The sequence below is a fragment of the Ascidiella aspersa genome, chromosome 8 (assembly GCF_963924565.1).
Source record: "Ascidiella aspersa chromosome 8, kaAscAspe10.2, whole genome shotgun sequence".
Lineage (NCBI taxonomy): Eukaryota > Metazoa > Chordata > Ascidiacea > Phlebobranchia > Ascidiidae > Ascidiella > Ascidiella aspersa.
In genome coordinates, this window is record NC_139454.1 from 13,852,786 (window position 1) to 13,877,595 (window position 24,810).

Sequence of the window (24,810 nt, forward strand, 5' to 3'; positions counted from 1 at the left end):
ACACGTTTATTTGCAACCATTTTTAATTTATGTAACAATTGTAATACTGTTTTATTAAATATTTGCGTATAAAAAGTTATAAAAAATTCAAACATGTTGTGCGCAAATCACAATAAACTAGAATAAAGCATATAGCAACTCACTTTAAACGGCTCTTCACAACTTGGTATTTGTAGCATTCCTTCAGATTTTCTCTTTCATAAAACATTTGAATAAACTTGATCATTTATAAAACCGACGGCGCAGGTCTAGAATCCTACCACAACGCACATAATTTGGGTTAGGTTGCGGGTTAACGTTTGGTTTAGGGTGGGTTAAGTATTATTAATATTAAACAATAAATATAATAATACATGACCCACCCACACCCAAACGCTAACTCTCACCCTAACCCAAATACTGTGCGTGAATTTATCAATTGTTGAAAGAATTCTAGACCTACGCCAAACATACCATAAACCGTAAATTGCTGTTTATGTTACGGCGCTTGTTTATAACGTTAAAAAACGCCCCACGGCCCATGGTAGGGGATTCTCGTCAAATTGCTTTTCTGTGTTTTTCCTGTACACAACTACAACAGATTTGTGTAAAGCGGGAAAGTAGGTGTGTAAATCAGACCGTGACGGGGAACAAGGTGAATTTTTGCGCTTCCAATGGAAACAAATAAGGATCACTGAACCGTGACGGCGAAGTTTCCTTTCATCTCTTTATATGTCGTTGGTTAAACCATAGAATACTAATTATTGTAATCAGTGTCAGTGTTCTATGGTTAAACCATAGAGCACTAATACTAGAGGCGACACTCGTAAATATCGGCAGATCGGTCACGCTTGGATGAACCGGGTAAGATTCGACCTTTTCCAATATCGCAGCAGTGGATAAAAAAGTGAACATGACACACTGTTGCATTCCGGGGTGCAATTATACAAACCGATCAAAGTTTGTTAGGTCTTTGTTTGCCAAAGGAAGAGCAGATTTGGCAAAAAATGAAGAGGAAAAAGCGCACAGGACAAGCTTGCGTCATTTTATTTTGCAGTTTAGAGATCCTTGCCAAAATGACAAAATTAAACACATGTTACATAAGGAAACGTAGGTTGCTGTTTTTCTGTATATAAGTGCTCGTTTTAAGAAAATGATAATATATTTAGGGCGGCGATTTGTGAAGCCCATTTTGAAAAAGAGAAAATTATTGCAAATGGAACAAGAAAACGATTAGCGATTGGGGCACTTCCAACATTGCTCCTGCCTACAAAATCTCATTGCAATAAAGAAAAGGTAAGTTTTATAACGAAATATATTTTGTAAGTGCATCTAAATGTTGTAGTCTATAACTTTTATTTTTTTATTAATCTTAGTCAGCCAGAAAACCACCAACAGACAGACAGCCTCCTTCAGCTAAGATTAGGCACTCAAATTTAAATGACTTAGATTTATCAAGCAAAAAAAATTGGAAAAGCATTTAGAGGTAGGTAAATTTAAACCTCCCAAATATATAAGTTTATTTGCAGTATTATTTTACAACACGACAGGAATGTTTTTTTATTGAACTTCATGAAAAAACTTACATTCATTGTGAGGTCCACTGAATTTGTAATTGTATATTACTTCACCGCATACTTAATTTATTTTAATGATTTTGTTCAGTGTCTGTATATCACCATCAATTGAAGTAAATTGGATTGCATATCATGGGTGGAGATTGGTTTCTCCCAAGCTGGACATTAAATATTCCACCCTAAATTCTTTCCTGGGTAGGTATACATGACATTTAACAGCGTATTATCTTAAAATAACTAAAGTTTTGAATGACCCTTATTTGCAAACAACAACGTTACAACTTGTACAGTTAAGCTTAAAGAAATGAGCATATGCAAAGGTGTAAATCAGGCAACAAAAAATACATCTAAACAAGTACTTCAATGGTGGGAAGAAAACCACTTGGCATCAGAAAAGATTATTAGATCTCCAAACTGTGATGTTTACGGTAAAACATTTGTTGTGTTCTTCTTACACTGTAAATATTTTTAGAATGTATTTATGTAGTAAAATTCGGGGAAAACTGCTTTAACTGTATGAGGTATGATGTAAAGACAGCATATAACCGGAAATATGCAACAAAAACAGATGTGCCAGATGAAAGTTACGAGAATGGTGTAGTAGTGACTGAAAATCTTCATGCTGATATAGGGGTAAAACACTTCTGTGTTTCCTAAATTGATCTGTATCATTAAGATTTATAAAAGCATGAAATCAAACGTTATATGATTTGTAGGACTTAATTAAAAAAGAAGTGGGAGAAATGAATGCATGGCGAAAAATGTTTTTTGGAAATCCAACACAACAATGCAAACCGAACAATAAATGGTCATCGATATCACCCTGATGTTATCAGATGGGCAATTGAACTTTATGCTCGATCTCCAGCTGCGTACAGACATCTATCAACGACTGAAGTACTTGTACTTCCATCAGCAAAGACTTTACGCCATTATAGGTATTTTTTCAAAAATTAAACTGTAGAGTAGATACCATAATTGGTTTATTATTTTAGGATCTCTGGAACGGGTTCAGCTGGTATAAACAAACAAATATTTTTGGAACTAGCAAAGCTAACTATACCTGTTGATGCATTCATTACTATTGATGAAATGAAAAGTACTTTTCTAAGTTTTGTGTTTTTTAAATCTTAAAAAGCTAATTTTTACTGATTTTGACATGCAGTAAAGGAAAATTTGGTTTACCAGTATGGAAAATTGGTTGGATTTACAGATTATGGTCACAGAGCTTGTGAAGAAACTATAGCATCACATATCTGCAGTAAATCACTACTTATGGTAAACTCAATGCTTGGACATCAGTATGTGATGAACCTCTTCCCAAACACCAGAGATTAGAAAATGAATAAAATATTGCTGCATTTATTATACTCGAGTTACAAACACAAGGACTTTAATAAAAAGATGCATTATATATCTTACAACTTCCTCTGTTTTTGTTTGACAAGTGTCGAATTTGGTACTTTGTGTTTCAACAAATCGATTGTAAAATGGGTCACTGTTCAGTTGTTTATAAATGTTAAAAAAATTAATATCTTTCACTTTATTAGCTATTTCTCTATTGTGCAAGTAGTAGACTCTCAAAAGTAGTCCTAACATTCTGGTAGAAGGGTAGAGTAACATACATCCAGGTTTTTGCATTGACATGGAAAACTCTCCCTGACGTGCATCTTGGCAAAATCCATTCAGAAGATCAGGGACTGCTTTTCCATATTTAACAAAAGCTTTTCGCATTACGTATCTACCAACATACTCCAAAATTTCTGAAATAAATTTGTACAATTTTAGCATCTACATATAATAACACATGTGCAAAAACCAACTTTACCTGTTTCACGTGTAGTAACACCTGCCACCGCGTGCTTTGCCTTTTTTCTTCTTGATTTACAATAATGGCATCGAAGATTTTGATCAAGAACTGAGATGCAACAACTTGTTGCATTCCTAGAAAGTCGCATGCATTTTTGCAAACATGTGCATATTTTTTGTACAGCAATTCTGGTTTGGGGTTAAGTACAAATTCCTCTATAGTTGATTGGATATACAATTTGCAGACATCAGTGCATACGTTAGCCATTTTTGCAGCTATAGAATAAATTGTTTCCACTTCTTGAGGTAATACATCAGTTTTGGTAGCACCAGGATGACCTGAACATTTTGCACTGTTAGCCCCAGTCTCTTGATCAATTTCGATGACAATCAGGTCTATTTCCTTCTCTAGGCACGTTACTTCTTCTGTATTCATATTAAGGTATGTTTTGTATCCAAAAAAATAATTGTCGGGGGTTTGCTTTTTATTTATTAGAGCAAACTTTGAGAAAATTTTAAAACGTCCTATGCAATTACCAGCAAAATCAAATAAAAATGATCACGTGGCAACGCTTCATCCAAGCGTGACCAATCTGCAGAGGCTGGTCGAATAAAAAGGTGTCGCAATTCTTTATTTGTTTAATTTTTGCAAAACTAAAACTTTATTCCAAAGAATAAAGTTGTTTATTACCTTATTGTTTTAAAAAATATATATTTTTTGCTAAACAAGAAAAGTTATGATTGATTTCACGCCTGAGTGAACAATCAGTTACCTCTCTAGTATTAGTGCTCTATGGTTAAACCTTAGAATACTAATTACATAGAAGGCTCACTGCCTCATTTGCATACTGTTCCGCATGAATGACACTTACTTCGGTCGTGAACAAGCTTTGACATCAATAATCGTTGTATTGTGTATTGGATTTTCATCACTGACGTTCAGAACTAATTTTATCTACTATTTAAGATCAAATTAGGCTTTTACCATCGTAAAGGCCTCTCCATACAACTACGATCGTATAAAATGTATACGTATAGTCGCGGTCACCTACACCTGTGCGGTAACGAATCTGGGAACACACAATAAGACCTAAAAAGCAACAATACCAAAAGCGGAAAAACTATAAAACCATAGTATTAAGACCAACGACATAATAAAGCAAATACGCAGTAATATCCAGTACAGCATAATATCAAAATCGTCTGAATAAGACATAAATCTGTCGGAATAAGGCCTAAATTTATCGAAACAAGGCCTGAATTCATCGGAATAAGGCAAAATTCATCAAAAGAAGGCCTATGGCCAAGATAACGCCCGAACCTGTGGGTAGAGGGCGTTTTGGTGACTACGTTTGGACGACCTAGTCTGACCGGCTCAGTCAGGGGGCCGGTGTTCTTAATGGGTGGAGTTAGAAAATGGGTTAGTGTTGAAATTATTAGGGGAGTTAGGGATGTACTTAGGGGTGGGGTATGGGGTTGGTTAAAGTGTTGTTTAGGCCTGATTATGAGCATTTAGGTCTTATTCCGACGGATGTCGGACTTATTCCGATTTAGACGGCCTTATGTGTTTTATTCTGACGTTAGTGTTGTTCTTATCTCGGTCTTATGGCTGGAGTCCAACGAATCTAATTTTGGTTTTGCGCAGTTATTTTGCTACAATTTAAATAATAATATATAACAATAATTTTTATACAAAATTTTAATATACCAACTTTTTATATGGAATAATATTTACAGATGGTTTGATATTGTAAATTGTGGAGTAAAGTGTCCAATAAAAGATGGGGCAGATGAAAATTTGGAATGGTTAGAAAATGTTTTTATTCAAGAACTAGCTTCTTGGAAGGTTGTTTATATTAATTTGCTTAAATCTATAGCAGGCACTAACAGCTATTTTTAATTAAAGGAAAATATAGAATAACACTACAAAGGTGAAAACAAAAGACTTAAGGCAAAACGCACATTGGAAGGATTAGTGTTCACCACTAATAAAATAAATTTTATTCTGCTTAATAATCGTCTTTTAAAACAGCTGGATTATGTGTGCTTACACATAGAAGTATATCCACCACAAAGTAAATATCAAATTGTGTTTTATTTAGAGGCAACTTGGCTACCGGGCAAGAAATCCGGATATTCACCAGGTGTCATATGGTGTGAAGCATGTAATAGAAAGAAAAATAATAAAAAAAGCAAAGGCGGTAATACAACATATGAAATCAGAAATGTTTGGATAATACTCTGTGAAGATCCCTCCCCCCAAAAAAAAATACGCAAATTGAATAATAATTTGGTGTTCTGTTATTACTTGATGTAACAAATAAAAATGAATTTCTGTTAATGGACTGAAATTAAATAATTTAACTTTTATAATGATCCCTAATGGCCAACTAACAAATGCTAATAATGCATCAACGATAAAACAACAATCAAGACATATGTCATAAATAAATAAAATACAGGGGTTCAACTTCAAGTTGAGATAACATTTATGTGCAAATAAACTGTTATAATAAAGATTTAAATATATTGTTTTTTTTTATTTATATTATTTTACATGCCTCTTTCTTATTTTGTTGGCATATCTCTTGTAAACCTGTAGAATTCTTATTAACCTTTTTAAAAACATTTTCAAAAAGCTTTTTACTAAAACTATGTGTCCCAAAACCTTGTAAACAGCATAATCATAAAAAACAGTCACCGTTTCGCTATGTTCATAATCACATTTAGCCATTTCACTCAGAGTTTCATTGGACTTGTTTCCAACCTGAAAAGAAAGGCAGAATTCGATGTTTTTTCATTTTCAGGTGCACATAAAACTTATAATGCAAGTCTTTGTATTTTTTGGAGACCTTGTGTATACAGTATCCAGCAACATATATACTAACATTTCACTTTCAGCTTTATTTATAAAATAGGATTGTAAAGCTGTATCTTTTTCTTTGTTTTAGACAATTTCATTGAATAAATGTAAAAGTTGCTTTGCAGCTTCCAATTATGAGAAATTAAAAAATAACTTATCAGCAATCAGCATTACAGCAAAATTTCGGATAATGTAATGTTATACAACCCGGTTGATATTTTCCTAAAAATAACTGCAAGCAATCCGTAATTACTTCATAGGCTAGAAGGGAAGCTGAATCTCTCCCGGCAGGGACACTAAACTGATGGTTGCTTCTGCTGTTGGCTTATGTACGTGAAAAGTTGTGCAAAAAAAAACAAAATAATAATACCGCATACCACAACGCATATTGTTTGGGTTAGGGTGCGGGTTTGGGTGAGGGTGGGTCAAGTAATATTATGTTTATTCTTAATAATAACTTGACCCACCCTCAACCAAACGCTAACCCTAACCCAAACAATATGCGTTGTGGTATGCGGCATTTGAAGAAAGTTTTTTTTTTATTAATTTTTACGTACAATAGTGAAAGAGCGCCGGCTTGATTAGTGGTTGTAATTCCACTTCTTGGGGAACGTTAAGCAGTTCGGCTATTACCTCATTTGTCAGTCCAATACTTGACATGTTAAATTATATTAAACTGACAAAATAAACATGGATATAATTAGAAAAGTTCGTGCATTAACTGAAACGCTGAATAAAATACGCGAAAACGCGAAAATAATACGCAGGTCAACAAACGACATGAATACTCGACCTATAATTGCCGCCGAAACCCGTGTTTTTAACAAATCGTGTCAGTGTTACTCATGCGTGACGAGACCCAGTGAGCATTCTATGTAATTAGTATTCTATGGTTAAACAGTACGAAAAATCCACATAAAGAAATGCAATTATGACGTCATACATGGCTATGGCAGACGAGCATTTACAATCTCTCATTAACGTAAAAGCAGAAATTCATAATTTAGCACAAACAAATATTAATGTTAATCAAATGGCATTTTGCTTTTTACTGACAATGAGATATTGCCACAATAAATGTACTTACCAACTTGTTTCGGATCCAGGATTAGCTTGGATAAAAACATACACAGCTAATATTCAGTTCCAGTTTAAAGTTCATTATAAAATACTAAACAAACAATACACGTAATATTAATAACTTTCCTACAAATTCTAAGCTTAATACGACTAATCAATACAACTATACTAGACAGAAATACCCAATTTACAGTTAGCAACTGAAAGTCAAGAACTTGCGCCATGTGCTTTTGCTAGCAACTTTTGCGAAACTAGAAGGGAAAACAGAAACATTGTTACGTCAGCAACATATAACTTAAATGAAGTTTCTCGCTGTAACATTCCCGGCCCCGATGTGCGTATCCGAACTAGAGCACATCTTAAACCAATTGCTATACAACGAGAACAAGTTAACAAGCATATTTACATAATAGCAACGCAGAAATCGAGACGTTACACAGCGCGAATGACGCACAATTTAGCAATTAGCCTTTTTAGAGTCCCATTTTTGGTTCTGACCAATACACTCCGAACCGATCCCTTTTTGTCGGGATAGGTTTCCACGACTCTCCCACTGAGCCATTGGCCCCGCGGAACCGAGTTGTCCGCAAGGAGAACGAGATCATCGCGCATGAAGTTGCGCTCCTGGACAGTCCATTTTTGCCGCATTTGCAATGTCGGCAAGTACTCGACCCATATCAGCTAGAATTGATTTGCCAGGTATTGCACCTGGCGCCATCGCCGTCTCACGTAGTTGTCCTTCTCATCGAAGACGCCTTGGAGGCGTGCCGAGCAACACCAATTGATTCGGCGTTAGCGGCTCGTCGATTTTCGGATCCATTGTGACTGGTGTAAGCGGGCGCGAGTTTAGAATCGTGTTTACTTCCACCATAAAAGTTTTAACATTCAGAATCTTGTGCACTGAGCGAATTTGCCTTTCCCAGACCAGGGCCGGATTAAGGTTTTCATTGACCTGGGGTTGTGTGGTAGTCAGAGGCCTATTGGTCTATTTTCATTTTGTTTATTGTTCCAACCACAATTCATAGGCGTAGCCAGGGGGCACAGGGGCCATGTCCCCCAAAAAAATTATAAATATTTTACTCCTAATAATTTGTTTTGTAGGATTTATGAGCAGTACCACAACAGTCGATCACAGACATGCCACACCTTTAATTGTCATGCACAGCTGTTACGTCATAAACGATGTAGTTATTATTACGTTTGCTATACATTAATGTAGTTTTAAGTCAGTTTTTGCTCTTTGAATGGTTTTTGAGTATTGCGTTAACACTCAGTCAGTTGCCGCTCGAAACAGTTTCCTAGCATTGTTATTTGGGTTCGTTGCGGCAGTTGATACACTGGTAAAAGCTAAACAAAAAAGTTCAAACTTTTTGGCCCCCCGAAAAAAAAATTCGGCTGGCTATGCCACTACCACAATTACCATAAAATAACATTGCTTTATTCACTTATCAAACTGATCCAATTAACGTATATTTCGAGCTGTTTATAACGTCATCGCTGTATATTTTTTCTCCAAAATCTCGTTTTTTTTTACAAAAGTAGAGCTAAGGAATGCAACCTATTTTGGTCCATAGACTAACGCATTAGATTAAAACATCAGACACAGATACATTCTTAATACAAAAGATACCTCATTTTCATTATTAAATCTAAACGCTTTAGCGTCTTTGCTGATTTTTACGTTAAAATGTTGTTATTTTAGCAGATCTCTTCAAGCAGTGATTCTTTCAGTTCATCTGGGTAATACTTAAACAAGGTTTCAGTACTTTCTTTAATGGTTTAGACGTGGTATCTAAAATCAGTCAAACTTTTATACTACATTACATTCTTACATGTTTTTTTGTATTCTTCTTGGAACGTATAGGCTAACAATGCTTGCTATACCTTTTGCTGACATAGCTGCGCAATTATTAATCGAAACATTCACGAATTTTAGATATTGTGACATTCTGGCTGAGCTAATGCAGTGTCTTCAAACGTAAGTCAATGTAGCTTGTTGTGATTTGTTTCAGCGTAGTCTTCTTATAGTCGCTTCATTTTGTGAAGTAACAAACACGCATAGACGTCAAAAGCTAGTCGTCTTATAAAAGCCTCAAAATAAACATGATGGATATTTTACTTTAAACCAGGGGTGGGCAACCTGCGACCAGGGCCGGATTAACCAATAGGCCAATAAGGCTATAGCCTTAGGCCCTGCAAAAATTCGTCCCTCAATTTTTTAAGGTTAAATTTTTGTAAGGCTGATAGTGATACAGATCCAGCATCAGTACAGTACAGTTTTTGCTTAAAAACTAATAACTGAGTCGAGTCAATATGTGCCCTGTGTGTGAGTGGGTAAATAAATCGTTTTATTTATGCTGCAAACGAGTTAAGAACTATTTACGTACTGTGCTATAACTTTTAAGAGGAACACACGATAAAACCTGAAAAGCAACAATACCTAAAGCAGAAAAAATTATAAACCCATATAATAAAGACCAATGACATAAAGCTTAAATACGCAGATTACTGCCCAGTACAGAAGGAGATCAAAATCGTCTGAATAAGACCTAAATCTTCAAAATACGTCCTAAATCCATCGTAATATTCCCTTAAATGGGCAAAATAACACCTGAAACTGTAGGGAGAGAGTATGGGTCGATCGGGCGCTGGTCTGGCATGGGTCATTTTGGTGTCGACGTTCGGACGCCCTAGTTTGACCTGCGCCATTAGGGCGCCGCTGTTTTTGCATTGGATTTTTGGCCCTGTTTGGGGTTATTGGTGGGTAATGGGTGGGGTTAGAAAATGGATAGGGGTTGAAATTATTAGGGGAGTTAGTGATGTACTTAGGGGTGAGGTTTGAGGATATAAGTAAAGGCTGAAGTCCCTTTTAAGCATGGATAGTGATGTTCTTAGAGGTTTGAATGTCGATGATATCATTCATAAGTTTGGTTCACCCTAGACGCGTCTGGCGTTAACGTAAAACGTTTTTAAAATTTCGGTTGCGGAAGTTGAAACAATTCAACTTTGACGCTTTTGGTTCGGAACGAGGAAATTTGACGTTAACGCTGGCAACCGTTTAAGTGTGATCTGGACAACGCAAGCGTTTTGCGACAGACGCTAACGCTAGAAGCAAAACGAATTTAGTGTGAACCAACCTATACGTATGCTAGCTGTAAGGCAAGGAAAATGTAATTTTCCATATAAGCTACATTGTAATAGGGGAAATGTGGGACCAGTGACTCGAGAGCTGTTTTTCTTTTACCATTTAAAATAGATTTTGAGGATTTGAGACAATTAAACGATTTTTGAGGCAAAAAAGTAAAATTATGTAATAATAGAATTTGTATTTTGTTCTAGAATCTAGAACAGGCTTTCTCAGCCGTGGCCCTCGGTCCCCTTGGGAGGCCACGGGCATAATTTCTAGCTAGGTCGTGGTTTGCAAAACCCAACAACACAAGTGTCAAAAAAATTGCCTTTAACTTAAATTTGTGGTTTTAGTTATGACCTTTCTTGTACCGGTAACGTATTGTTACTTATTTTTCTGACACGTTCTTTGATTTACTCGCAAGTAGGGATGTTCAAACTCGAATGTTGTATCCTTTTATTACGTTTTTTGGCGAAGTTTTACGCCTAATCGTACGTTTGCGAGTGGCAAGATTGGGGGATAAAGGTCTGTCCATTACTGTGTTGATTTATATGTAGCCATGTGTCAGCGTTTTTTCGGGCAGCCAATTACTTGACGATAACCTTCGCCTAATCTTTAAGTTTCCGTCAAATGCTGTTGGGTAGGCAACTAACTTGTAATGCCTGGTGCAGAGATTTCCCAATTTGCTTAAAGAGTTAGCGAAAGAACATTCCATCGTGAAACGCGCAAGGTATATGCTACGGGGTCACTCAATGCCAATTTTTATGCCAATATTCAGCTAGGCTGCTAGGTCATGGGCCGGCAACCTACGGCCCGCCAATGTAATTCATCCGGCCCGCCGCCTCTTCGAGACACGAGTCTATTTCAAATAGGCCTATATTTTCACTTTTTGACAATACGTAAGTGCGAAAAATTTTAGCGCTTCGCGCGAATGTTCTTTCTACGTCCGGTTTGTTTACGTTTTGATGCTGTCTTTTCAAGTAGATCTGCGCTTATAAAAAGGTTAACAAACGCTGAATAGATTAACTATTAAGCTAATTCCATTTCCTGAAAGCAGTTTATCACATTTTTCATAAGTAGTATGGATAACGAGGTTTGGACTCGAATTTTAATTTGCGCCAACACTTTACTTCCTCCGTAAACGTAATTAAACACACGACGTGTAGACTCGAATTTTGAACCTAACATATGCTTTTTGTCCCGCTTTGCGCCAACACTTTACTGCCCCCTTACAAGTAACTAAACACGATTTTAAGTGCAAAAACATATCCGAGGCCCGCCTGATTTACAATTGTCCAACATTTTAATAACACAATTCTTAGTTAACATTTTGTGCAGCCCGCGGAGACTTTCTGAGTGTGGTTTTGGCCCGCGACTAGAAATAGGTTGCTGCCCCTGAGCTAGCTTATGCACAGCGAATTTGCCAAACAATTAACGCATTATTAAAATAAAAATCTAATAATCATCTCGGCGAATGTAGTGACAAAACATTAGTCGAATACAAAAAAAAACTCGTCGGAGTCCAAAAACAAGCCTGGCAATGACTAACTAAGTTAGTTTAATTTAAAACGACTGATTTGTTAAATAATTAGAAAGTAGGTGCACTTATTCAACTTTTCTCTTCTTACATTTTGAGTTAAATGCTGTGGTATGTTGAAGGGTAGATTAAATTTCACGTTACGACCTCAAAATCCTATTTTACGAGGTAAATAAAAAACCTGCAGATGCAAAAACGTCAAAAGTGACCCACTGGTCCCACAGCTCCCACACAATGAGTCTATGACACTTAATTACATTTATTACATGTTTTTATATTATATTTGTGTTATTTTGCAGTAGCCTAAATAATTTCAATTTTTCATGTATACATTTTTACTACTTTTTGTAGCCTCGTTTGCAAAATTAGGCCCTTCCCTGGTAAATAGCCTTAGGCCCACAGTACCCTTAATCCGGCCCTGCCTACGACCCGCGGCCCGGATCTTGCCCGACCATGAAAATCATCCGGTCCGCGACCTGTTTTACAAGCTGGACACAAGGTCATCCCCATCCCCATTTTAACTAACTATGTTAAAAATACTTAAAAGCCACACGTTTTATAAAATTGTTTTATTACGGCCCGCCGAGAACTTACTGAGTTTGCTTTGGCCCAAGACCAGGAAAAGGTTGCTTTAAAAAATAAAGCTACCTGGCACCAGTGGCGATATCATTAGATTATAGCTTTACAGTTATTTTACAAAGATAACGTCGGTTGGTCTTAAGTTGTTGCGGTGGGCCTATTTTTTTGGTGGGCCTGGGGCTGCAGCCCCTTCAGCCCCCACCTTAATCCGCCCCTGTCCCAGACACCGCCCAAGTGACTGGCGGCAGGCGGGTTAAATGCCCATTCGACGTTGCTCTGTCGCAGACTCTCAATTATCTGTGATTAATTCCCATCCTGCAATGATTTGTGGAGAACGCGTTTGGCCCCCACGAAGTTGGTTCCGTTGTCGCTAATAATCTTTTTCGGTTTTCCTCGGCGACCGATAAATCTGCGAAGCGCGTCAATAAACGAGTCAGTTGTCATTGAATGTGCAACCTCAATATGCACCGCACGTATCGTTAAGTAAGTAAACAAGCACCCGTAGCGCTTGACTTTGCTACCGCCTTTTTTAGCCATAAGCGGACCAAAATATTTGACGCCCACAAAAGAGAATGGTGGATGGTTGGGCGTGATGCGCTCACGTGGTAAGTCGTCCATCTTCTGTTGTCCGCTGGGCGCATTTCATTGGCGGCAAAAAATGCATTTTTCAAACACTCGTCGTACAGCAACTCCTCCGCGAACGACCCAATATCTTTTGCGCAGCAAGTTCCGTGTTAGGCCCATCCCAGAGTGACGAACTGTTTGATGGTTATCCTCAATAATCGAGTCCGTTACGTGGTGTTTGTGTGGCAGTATCACAGGATGCTTCAGATCGTATGAAACCGGAGCGTAATTGAGGCGCCCTCCTACGCGCAAAACGCCTTCGACTAACATCGGGTTCAGTTTTTGCAAGGTCATTTTCATTAGCGCCGCGCTCTTTTTGACACTGTGATAAAACCCGGATTTCTTCTGAGAACTTTTGTTTTTGTACGTACTTGATCACTGCGAGTTCGGCACTCTTAAGTTCAGGTACAGTCAATAATGATTCAAACTTCGATTTCTTGTTTCGTATGTAACTTACGCAACAAAGCTACAGCCTTTTACAACCTTGTCCATGACGAGTAACGATGTAGCAGCGTATCTATACAGTTGGGATTGTGTGAAACGAAGTGGAGTTTAACATCCGACGGTGGCTTCACAAAATCCTCTGGTAGTTCATCGGCGTATAGCGGACTAGACGGCCACTGGGTTTCCTCCTGATACAGAAACGGCGGACCTTTGAACCAGTGGTCTCTCTCCATAAGCGCCTTAACACTCAACCCCCGGGACGCGTCATAGGGTAGCTGCAGTCAATTCCAGCCTCGGTATTGAAACGGTTTTCAGTGGAGCTTGGGCTGCTTTAGCGAACAGAATAATGGAGCGTACTCGTTCTTCGTAGTCAACGACTCTTAAATACGACACTGTTCCATAACTGTATGATGAAGCACCGGCGAAATGGTGTAAGTCGTAGCATTTAATTTTTTCGACAACGAGTGGTTTCAAACGTCTGGGAATTTGTACGCTGGATAAATTTGGCAACTCAGAGACCCACTGGTGCCACGCACTAGAGATGTCGTCCGGCATTTCTTCGTCCCATCCCAGCCTTTGCTTGCACAACTCTTGCAGCAACATTCTGGCCTGCAACACAACAGGTGCAATAAATCCCATAGGATCAAACAGGGAACTGATAACAGACAATATCCCCTTCTCGTGACAGGTTTCTGCTTTAACATCAAACTGGAATCAGACCGAAAATTGTAGCTTACTCCAAGTACTCTTTCGACTTCGGCGTTTAACGGAAACGACGACTTGGCTGGGTCGTCCACTGGAACGGCGACCAAAATCTTTTCGCAATTGCTTAACAATTTTCGTATATTAAAACCACCGCGCTGCAGCAATTCGAGGGATTCCGTGATTGGTTTTGTTGCCTCGTTAGGAATTGCAACAGTCTTTGGCAGTCGTCTACATAAGTTTTCATGGACTGTTGCAACAGTCTCAGCGGCGTAATCCTTGCTATTATCGTCTGCGGTCCGTCGAAGGCAGAATCTAGCGCAGCATGGCGAAGACGTTGCGCCAAACAGGTGAACCAACATTTGGTAGTCAACAGGCTCTTTAGCCGTATCACCGTCTGGCCACCAAACAAACCGTTAGCAGTTGATGTCCACTGGATCGACCCTCACTTGGTGGAACGTCGCTTTTATGTCAGCAACTAAAGCACTTTCTCTTAGTGGAATCTTAGCAGCACACCTACAAGGCTGTTCATTAAAGCGGTTCCTTGTAGCAGTTGATCATTCAATGCCGTGCTGCGGTGCTTTGCAGCGCAATCGAACACTACCCTTACCTTTCCCGGTTTTTGCGGATGGAGAACGGGGTGGTGCGGCAGGTACCATACTTGGCCATTCACAAGCTCCTCATCGACACGACGAGCGTAGCCATTGCGCACATACGCTTCGATTGTCTTCTTGTATTTTCTGCAAAGGAAGTCGTCTTTGCTCAAACGGCGCTTTAGGTATCCTAGTCTTTGCATCGCTTGTATGCGGTTGTTCGGCAGGTTCAGTGAGCCTGTACGCCGCGGCAACCGCAACTGGTTGTGGCAGTCCTTAAGTTTCACAGAGTCATTCATTAGCTTGAAAGCGTACTTGTCGTCCTTAGACATCCTTACGCCGGGACTCAAACTGAAATCCTTGAACTCCGTTTCCCACAGCTTTTTAACTTGCTCGTGCAGCAAATCGCATGACAGATTTACGTGGTTGACTTTAACGTGATGCACACCAAGATCGCCGGACTTATACGAAGCGGGACCAAACGATGACCAACCGAGCACCGGCTTTATAGCGCTTGGCTCACCTCGTTTCCCTCTTCTTTCACATTTTGTTAACCTAATTTAGTCAGTGTTGTGTGTTTCTCTTAATTTATATCGTATTTGCAATATGGCCGTTGTACCGCAAGTGACACATGGTAACTTAAAGCCTCAAAAAGCTAAGTTTTTTGTGCGAAATTTTTACGTAGGCTATTTTAATCTGAACTTTTGGGTCTACGCGCCCCACAAAATAATAAACGCCAATATATCGCAAGCAATGTACATTTTGTATCTGTCCTCAGTGCGTCACGCGGTCACGCCCCCCTCTAAATCTACATTAAATTTTGCATTTTAAAACATTTTTTTTTATTATTATTACGCTGAAACAACAAAATAGAAAGGCGGACGCGAATAAAAAATAGCACCTATCAAGAAGCGACAGGTTGGTTGGGCTAAAGGCCAGCCCACTTAACTTTGTGAATTTAGAGATTTCTAAAATTTAAAGCACAGATATTCTCAGAGTGTTTAACAGACTTGATCATAAAAACAAACATAGAAATCGTCGGTAATGTCTTTGAATACTTACAACGGTATATAATGAAGCGCGCACATAACAGTAAGCAATTCAACAAACATTGTCAACACCAGTTCCAAACAGGAGAGTTACAGGGTCGTTTTGCAAGGAAATTAAAGGTTTTGAAGAAATCCAAGCTGTTATTTCTTCCCAATAGCTTTCAATATGAAGACAATTATAAAGATGTTCGAAATGGTTTCAGAGGCATTTCGACAGAAAACACGTTGGTCGGTGTCAGTTTTCCGAAAGGAGTGTAATGTTACGTTAGTGACAATGGCACGTAGGTTAAGTTTTATTTGAAACGAGCGTTGCTTGGTTTCAATTGTTGAATTATAGGCATTACAATACATTTTTTGCCAAGGAGTTGTATCTGGAGAAAGGCTTAAGTCCCGCTCCCAATTTTTTTGTTGCTTTTCCGGGGTAACCGATGCATACTGCTTAATTTTATTGTAAAGAGCCTTTGGAGTGTGACATATTTGAAATACTTCCGTACATTTGTTAACTAAACATTCTTTAGTTTTCGAAACGTCGTCAGTATGATCCCATTCGGTTGGTAAGGCAGCAATCATTTTAAAGAAGAATTTAAAGAGTAAGTCTGAGTGTTCGAGTATGCTCGCATCGATGAGAGGCTTCAAGTAAAATGTTTGGTTTTTAAATTTGACGCTCTTTGAAACCCATAGTGACCTGCTGTGCGTTTTACCTAGATGGACAATTTGGATTATGGCTCTTGAGGTCTGATATTATTTTTCGTATTGTTTACAGGGGGACGATTGTTTCGCTTTGTTTTGAGTTTAAGAGGCTGTGTACTACTACACAGTGTGTAGTTAACATCCAAAAATGTTGCTACCCATTTAAGGTTAAAAGCTAAAATATAGGAATCGACATCTAACATATTTGCACCTCCTAGTTCAATGTTCGCAGTCAGTTTGTTTCTTTTAACTCTTTCCCAACTGGAGCCCAAAATAAATTAAAATAATTTGGTTTTTAATTGACGAACAAAAGTATTCGGCAAGGTAATACACTACATTTGTAAATTAACGTTGGTATTACAAGGCTTTTTAAGATAAATATACGACCCAAAAGGGTTAGACCGCGGACGACCATATGTTTAAAATTGTATTGACCTTTCCAATAAAATTTCCGAAGTTTAGTGAAAACAACTGTTTTCTATCTCTAATTGGAATTTCTACACCGAGATAGCGGAATGACGTATTAGGCCATGCCAGACCTTTGTCTGCATAGGGTTTTTGTTCACTTAACCGTTTTGGACCTACAAAGAACGCATGGGATTTTTCCATATTGACTGCGCAACCTGACATTTCAGTAAACAGATTAATAACATTTAATACCCGATCAAAATCAATTTGCTCGCCTCTAAAGAAATATCAACCTGTCATCAGCGAGGAGGGACACTTCAAATTCGGTGTGGTCAAGTTTTATTCCTTGAAAGGCATCATCGCGCAGTGCCTTTGCCAGACATTCAATGCATAGTAAAAACAATGTTGGTGATAGGGGATCACCCTGTCTGACGCCTCGTTCTATTATAATCTCTTCCGATAAAAAATTGTTATTTGTTATTCTGCAAGTTGGTCGAGAGTAGCAACATTTTATCCAGTTTATTCCCAAACCCAAACGTATTTAGAGCTGAATAAATAAAATCCCAACTTATTGAATCGAACGCTTTGTACATGTCCAAGCTAACTACCGCTCCTGGAATTTCATAAAAATTGCAGGAGTCCGTGATGTCATATAGGATACGGAGATTATCGCCTATGTACTTCATAAAACCATTTTGGCCTTGATTAATCAAGAGTTCAATTTATGTGTTAATTCTACTGTTAATAACTTTAGACATTATTTTACAATCAGCGTTTAGTAACGAAATAGGGCGGTAATTGGTTGTAAGTAAGGGGTCTTTCTGTGGTTTCGGTATTATGGTCACGACCCCTTGTGCCTGACTCTGGCTAAATTGACCGATATTCTCAGTGTAGTCCCAAGCTTCGCAAAACAGAGATTTGATATAATTCAACAGGCAATCCGTCGAGACCCGGCGACTTATTTCTAGGCATTGTGTTAATTGCAGACTTAATTTCGGCCGTTGAGATAAGGCTCTTCGGTTCTTTCTAGTTGGGAAGCGTTTAGTTTCGGGAGGCTCAGGCTTGACAGGTTAAGGTCGATTTGTGATTGCACGCATTTCGTATTGCGTCTTTTGTATAGGTCTCCAAAAAAGATCGATAATTCTGTTAATATAAATATTTTGTGTTTTTTTTCACCCTTGTTGGCGCGACTTATTTCGTGTTCGAGCGCTTCAATATTTCTTTCCAGGTCATTCTGGCGAGCAGTGTTTTCTTTTTTCAATCTAGCACTAAATTCAATCGAAACGCCGCGAAGTACAGCTTTAAGGGCATCCCATCTAACGTGGGGATTGACGTGATTTGCCGGGTTGGTTATTATGTAATCGTTAATATTTTTTTGATTCGGTCAGTATATTGTTTGTTATTCAACAAGCGCGTGTTGAACTTCCAGTATCCCTCACCGTGTTAATTTGGAGCTAGCTTTAAAGACAACGTTACGATTTTATGGTCAGACATAATACCTGTGACAATGTTGGCGTCTATAATGTTGGTCAGTGATGATTTTGAGGTTAGAAAGAAGTCTATACGAGTCGCCGCCATTGGTTTTGTTGGAATTCTTGAGTAGGCTACTTTCTTTTTACCCCATGCACATAGCGAAAAGCATCATACAACTCAATTGAATTCATGTAAGCCTGTACAGTTGCCCGTGATCTTCTGTTTGTATGTGGGGGCCCATGACTTTTATCCAAATTCACATTTAGAATTATATTAAAATCACCTCCTACTACCATGTCGCCGTTAGTAGTTGTAATAAGGTTTGAAAAAAAAATCGTCAAAAAAGGCTGGGTTATCATTGTTTGGCCCGTAAATATTTGTTAATGTTAATTGCTTATCACCAAGTTTATATGAGATACCTCCCGTTTGTGTCAGCTGTCGATTGATTAATAAAATAAGTTAAGTTTTTGGAAAATAAAATGGCTACTCCCTTGCTGCGATTTGTACCGTGAGACCAAACGATTTCTCCTCCCCATTCCATCTGCCAAAGTTTCTCATCCCCATAGGTACAATGTGTTTCCTGTATTAAGGTTATATGGCATTTTTTGTCTCTAATATAGGCCTACTTAAAGATAGATTTCCGTTTTGACGGATCACGCATCTCAGCAATGTTAAATGACGCGATATTAATAGACATTAGACAAAAAAAAGAAATTCACAAAATAATACAACTACATTGGGCTATCATTTCTGTTCCGCCTCAAGTTCTATGTCCCACTCATATTCAAGACCACGTGGCCATCGAAACGGTTTACTTGGTTCGATACATTCATTTGATTTTTTCCCGCAACTACAGTTCATTAATTTAAAGTTACATGCGCCATTGGAGCACTCTTTGCTCATTGCGAGATTGGGAACTGAATTAAATGTTTTCCATACAAATGCAATTGAGTACTTGTTACATTGTACACATTCAAATAGGTTGCCCTTCGTCACAAACTCCGGCTGAAATTGTTTGCAGCAGGGCATCCAACGCATCACCGCTGTGCATTTCGGGCAGCTGATAGCCTTTTCCTGGTTAGGGACCAAAATTGTAGTTTCTTCATCTTTGATGTTGAACTCGTGTTTGCACTTGTAGCAATAGAATTGGGTTGCTTCTGGTGCTAGGCAACTTTCGGTGTGGCATTCTGGGCATTCGAGCGAGATCAACGTTTCACACATGCTTTGTGATTTGCTGTTTGGTAGCATTTCGGGACTTCCTCGGACTCTTTTTAGGATTCGGGCTATTTATGATTGATTTACCAGTATGCTCAATGCTAGGAGGGCCCGGTGAAAACCACGTGGACAGTGCAGTTTCGTTTCGGAGTTGTTTTCTGTAATTTCAATGTTGCTTGGGGTACCTTGCTAGTTTCATTTTCAACTCTTCCGGCATTGTTTCTTTCTAGTTCTGGAAAATCATTTTTCCTTTTTGGGCAATTTGCTTGCTTGTGTCCAGCGTCACCACAATATTTGCATGTAAATTGTTGTCCATGATAAGTTACGTAAAATTCGAAGCTATTAACTCTTATGTAGGCTAGCTTGGAATTTGGTTTTCCGACAAATCGGTCTTGTTCATAGTGGCTATACGCATTCCCGATAGCAATCCAGCCTTGTCTTTGTTGTGTATCATTTTTTTTAACTTCTCCATAATGTTGACTCAGTGTTTTTGCTATTACGTCATTTGAAAACGGTATTGGAACCCAGCCAATTCCAACGTTGATAAGGTCACTCTCATAAATTCGAACATTTTTAATGTAGGATATTACAGACAGCTTACTTTTTGTTTTGTCGACTTGTGCAGGTCACATCCACCTGCGTCCCTTTCATTTCTGCAATTCCAAGAACTTTATTGATAGGAAAATCAGCCTCTTTCAATAACTGCCATAACTCGTCTCTTTTTTTCGTCTTGTGGCCTTTCGAACAACACTAAACGTAATAACAAGTTCGTTATCTTATTTTTTTATACCGTCAGAATATGACGTTATATTGCGTGTATTTGAGATCCCATTTTTGACTTGGCCCGCCACAACATTTTAAGTATCTTATGCAACCCGCGATCAAAAATAATTGCCCACCCCTGATCTTGACGGTTGTATATAATTTCAATGATATTTCGTGTAAACAATTTCCCAATCTTGTTAAAAATAATCATTCCTTATTGACAAAAGTTAAGGCAAACAGAATGAATTCATGGGCTGAATCTGAAAAATAAATTTGAGTTTTTGTTTTTGTACCGGTAACTTATTTTTCTTTTCTTTGTTTATGTAACTTTTGCCTGCAACTACCAAGTAAAGTAAAAAATCATAAAACTCAAACGTAACAATCCTACTTTATTGTTACTTGCCGGCAAAAATTGTCCTCTTTTCGCGAGCTGAAAATATGGTAGCCCTAGATAACGAGACAAGTGTGAACCTGTGACCGATCGCGCCTCCCAAATATCGGCTTCAACCGTCGCGACTTGCAACTCGTGGTCTGCCCTTAGAAGTTCAAGTTGCCTCTTTTTCCTTTTTTCAGTTGCTCGAGTTCAGCTTTCTTTTGTCGTTTTAATTGTTCAAGTCAGCTTCCTTTTTCTGCTCTTACTCTAACTGCATTATTCTGAGCGCTGCCTTTTCTTTGCGAACAGCAGCTTCAGTGCGTTTTGTGCTAGACCTGGAGCTAGCATGATACATATGCGTTGTGTGCCTAGATGACCTTGAAGAATGACTGTGTTTAGACTTGTGACTATGCACCTCGTCCTGATTCTCTTTAACTTTAGAAAACCACTGCATTACACGCTCGCCAATTCTTTTTTGCCACTCTTCATGCTGGACCGTTCTTTCATGGAATCATATGTAAACCATGTAGTCGTAACACCTACAGACCACCTTTAGATTTCATCAATTTGTGCATTCCATGTCCGGATGTTTTTTCAGGAGTTGCTTGGTCATTTGTTAGCAATGTCAAGCGAACCAGCCATGTTAATTAAATGTTATGGTACCGTAGCGTTATTGTCCAATTTGAAATTTGTAGTTTTAATAGCGGTACCTTTAATATGTTTTGTTGTTTTCGGGTTAATTCCATCTATTCTAGATCAGCGATATCGGCAATTTGAGTTACGCCAAGCCGCCTAAAAAGGTAATCTAAACTTCTATTTACGATCCCCTATAGCTCGGTTTGCTAGGTATAACGTTTTATATTGTGTACTTTTTAAACTTATTAGGCCTAAATAGATAATTTTAGATCAACTTAAGTTCTAGGCGTTATAGTTGTTCTCCTTAGCTTAAATTCTGGACTCCAACCATAAGACCGAAATAAGAACAACATCAACGTAGGAATGAAAGAAAGTTCTGAATCGGACCAAAATAGGACTAACCTCAACGTCGGAATAAAACAAAGTTCCGAATCAGACCAAAATATGACTAATACCTCGTCGCGAAATTTGCCCAGTTTAATATTTCTAAATTTTGGTTGACTTTAGAAAAACGCTGGAACAAATGGTCTTTTTTTTTTACAAAATCTGAAATGGTGAGTTAATTTTTTTTCAAATTTTCTGGTGTATTGACATGGATTGACACAGTTGTTAATATATCTAACCTAGCGTGAAGTCGGGGAATTGGTTAATGTACTACCATAGAATACTAATTACATAGAAGGCTCACTGGGCCTCGTCACGCATGAGTAACACTGACACGATTTGTTAAAAACACGGGTTTCGGCGGCAATTATAGGTAGAGTATTCATGTCGTTTGTTGACCTGCGTATTATTTTCGCGTTTTCGCGTCTTTTATTCAGCGTTTCAGTTAATGCACGAACTTTTCTAATTATATCGATGTATATTTTGTAAGTTTAATATATTTTAACATGTCAAGTATTGGACTGACAAGTGAGGTGATAGCCGAACTGCTTAACGTTCCCGAAGAAGTGAAATTACAACCCACCACTAATCAAGCCAACAGCAGAAGCAACCATCAGTTTAGTGTCCCTGCCGGGAGAGATTCAGCTTCCCTTCTAGCCTATGAAGTAATTACGGATTGGTTGCAGTTATTTTTAAGAAAATATCAACCGGGTGGTATAATATCACAATATCCGAAATTTTGCTGTAATGCTGATAAGTTATTTTTAAATTTACCATAATTGGAAGCTGTAAAGCAACTTTTACATTTATTCAATGAAATTGTCTAAAACAAAAAAGAAGATACAGCTTTACAATCCTATTTCATAAATAAAACTGAAAGTGAAATGTTAGTATATATGTTGCTGGATACTGTATACACAAGGTCTCCCAAAAGTACAAAGACTTGCATCCAATTATTCAAGTTTATGTTCACCTGAAAATGAAAGAACATTGAATTCTGCCTTTCTTTTCAGGTTGGAAAAAGAAAATTGCCATCTAAAGATGCCTGCTGAGTGGTGCTTATATTTTTTGATTGTATGTATTTTACTTTTAGCATAGAATGCAACTAAAAAGCTGATAAAATTAATTTTAATGAAGTAATAATTGACATACTTTCTAGCAGTCTTTTTAGCAAGTTCAATGAAACTCTGAGTGAAATGGCTAAATGTGATTATGAACAGAGCGAAACGGTGACTGTTTTTTATGCTTTACAAGGTTTCGGGGCACAGTTTTAGTAAAAAGCTTTTGGAAAATGTTTTCAAAAAGGTTAATACGAAATCTATAGGTTTACAAGAGATATCCCAACAAAATAAGAAAGAGGCATGTAAAATAATATAAATAAAAAAAACAATATATTTAAATCTTTATTATAACAGTTTATTTGCACATAAATGTTATCTCAACTTGAAGTTGAACCCCTGTATTTTATTTATTTATGACATATGTCTTGATTGTTGTTCTTTTGCATTATTAGCATTTGTTAGTTGACCATTAGGGATCATTATAAAAGTTAAATTATTTAATTTCAGTCCATTAACAGCAATTCATTTTTTATTTGTTACATCAAGTAATAACAGAACACCAAATTATTATTCAATTTGCCTATTATTCAATTTTGCCTATTTTTTTTTTTTTGGGGGGGGGGGGGGGGATCTTCACAGAGTATTATCCAGACATTTCTGATCTCATATGTTGTATTACCGCCTTTGCTTTTTTTATTATTTTTCTTTCTATTACATGCTTTACACCATATAACACCTGGTGAATATCCGGATTTCTTGCCCGGTAGCCAAGTTGCCTCTAAATAAAACACAATTTGATATTTGCTTTGTGGTGGATATACATCTATGTGTAAGCACACATAATCCAGCTGTTTTTGTTTTCACCTTTGTAGTGTTTTTTCTATATTTTCCTTTAATTAAAAATAGATGTTAGTGCCTGCTATAGATTTAAGCAAATTAATATAAACAACCTTCCAAGAAGCTAGTTCTTGAATAAAACCATTTTCTAACCATTCCAAATTTTCATCTGCCCCATCTTTTATTGGACAATTTACAATATCAAACCATCTGTAAATATTATTCCATATAAAAAGTTAGTGTATTAAAATGTTGTTTAACAATTATTGTTATATATATATATTTAAATTATTTTTAAATTGTAGCAAAATAACTGCGCAAAACCAAAATTAGATTCGTTGAACTCCAGCCATAAGGCTGGATCCCCACCGGACCTCAGACACGACGCGACGAAACATGTCTGTCTGTTGACTTGTCGCGTCGTGCCTGAAAGCGACTGTGTCCAATCCCCACCGACAAAGCGCGCGAAAACTTGAACTGGTCAAAGCTAGGCGATATAATTCAGTTGTGATCATGGCGGAGGCATATAACGTGAAATTTTGGAAGAAATGTGTATTTGGAAACGTAACCAGCAGTTTATACGACAACACAAGTAGTGGGTATACTCTATTTGTGAAAAAAAGTATAGAGAGTTTTCTTTCCATGTACTTTTTCACACTTTATTAAAACATGAAGATGAGGTGTTTAAGCTCATTTAGAATAAAAACAGACTCGTATAACAAGGGGGTCAAATCTGATTTATTTCATGCAATAAAATAGTGTTATAATATATACAGTACTCACTTTGATTGACAGAACTTCGCCCCAACAAGACTCCGGTACAACAGATAAAAAATAACACGTCTAACTTAAGACTCAGAAAAATGTGAAGTGAGTGAGAGAGCGAACAAGAACAGACAGATTTTTGACGAAAGAAAAAAAAGGGTCGCTAGAATGCGTTGCTGGCTTCTGGACAGGAAAACGGCTTAGGAAATAGACCAGGCACAAACGCTCGCACGATTCGAC

At 37.8% G+C, this 24,810-nt stretch overlaps 2 protein-coding genes across 2 annotated transcripts; both read right to left on the minus strand.

Annotated features, from left to right (window-relative positions):
• Positions 1–12,854: 12,854 nt before the first annotated feature.
• Positions 12,855–13,169, minus strand: LOC146136236 (uncharacterized). Its single transcript, XM_083396185.1, has one exon. It carries the CDS (start codon positions 13,167–13,169, stop codon positions 12,855–12,857), a length of 315 nt encoding a protein of 104 aa, XP_083252311.1.
• Positions 13,170–13,883: 714 nt separating this feature from the next.
• On the minus strand, positions 13,884–19,966 carry LOC146136237 (uncharacterized). The gene is made up of 6 exons (XM_083396186.1): positions 19,935–19,966; positions 18,238–18,377; positions 17,355–17,514; positions 14,838–15,469; positions 14,357–14,718; positions 13,884–14,228 (listed from the first exon to the last, which is right to left on the minus strand). The coding sequence occupies exons 1-6, from the start codon at positions 19,964–19,966 to the stop codon at positions 13,884–13,886; spliced, it is 1,671 nt and encodes a 556-aa protein (XP_083252312.1).
• Between the last annotated feature and the right edge of the window lie 4,844 nt (positions 19,967–24,810).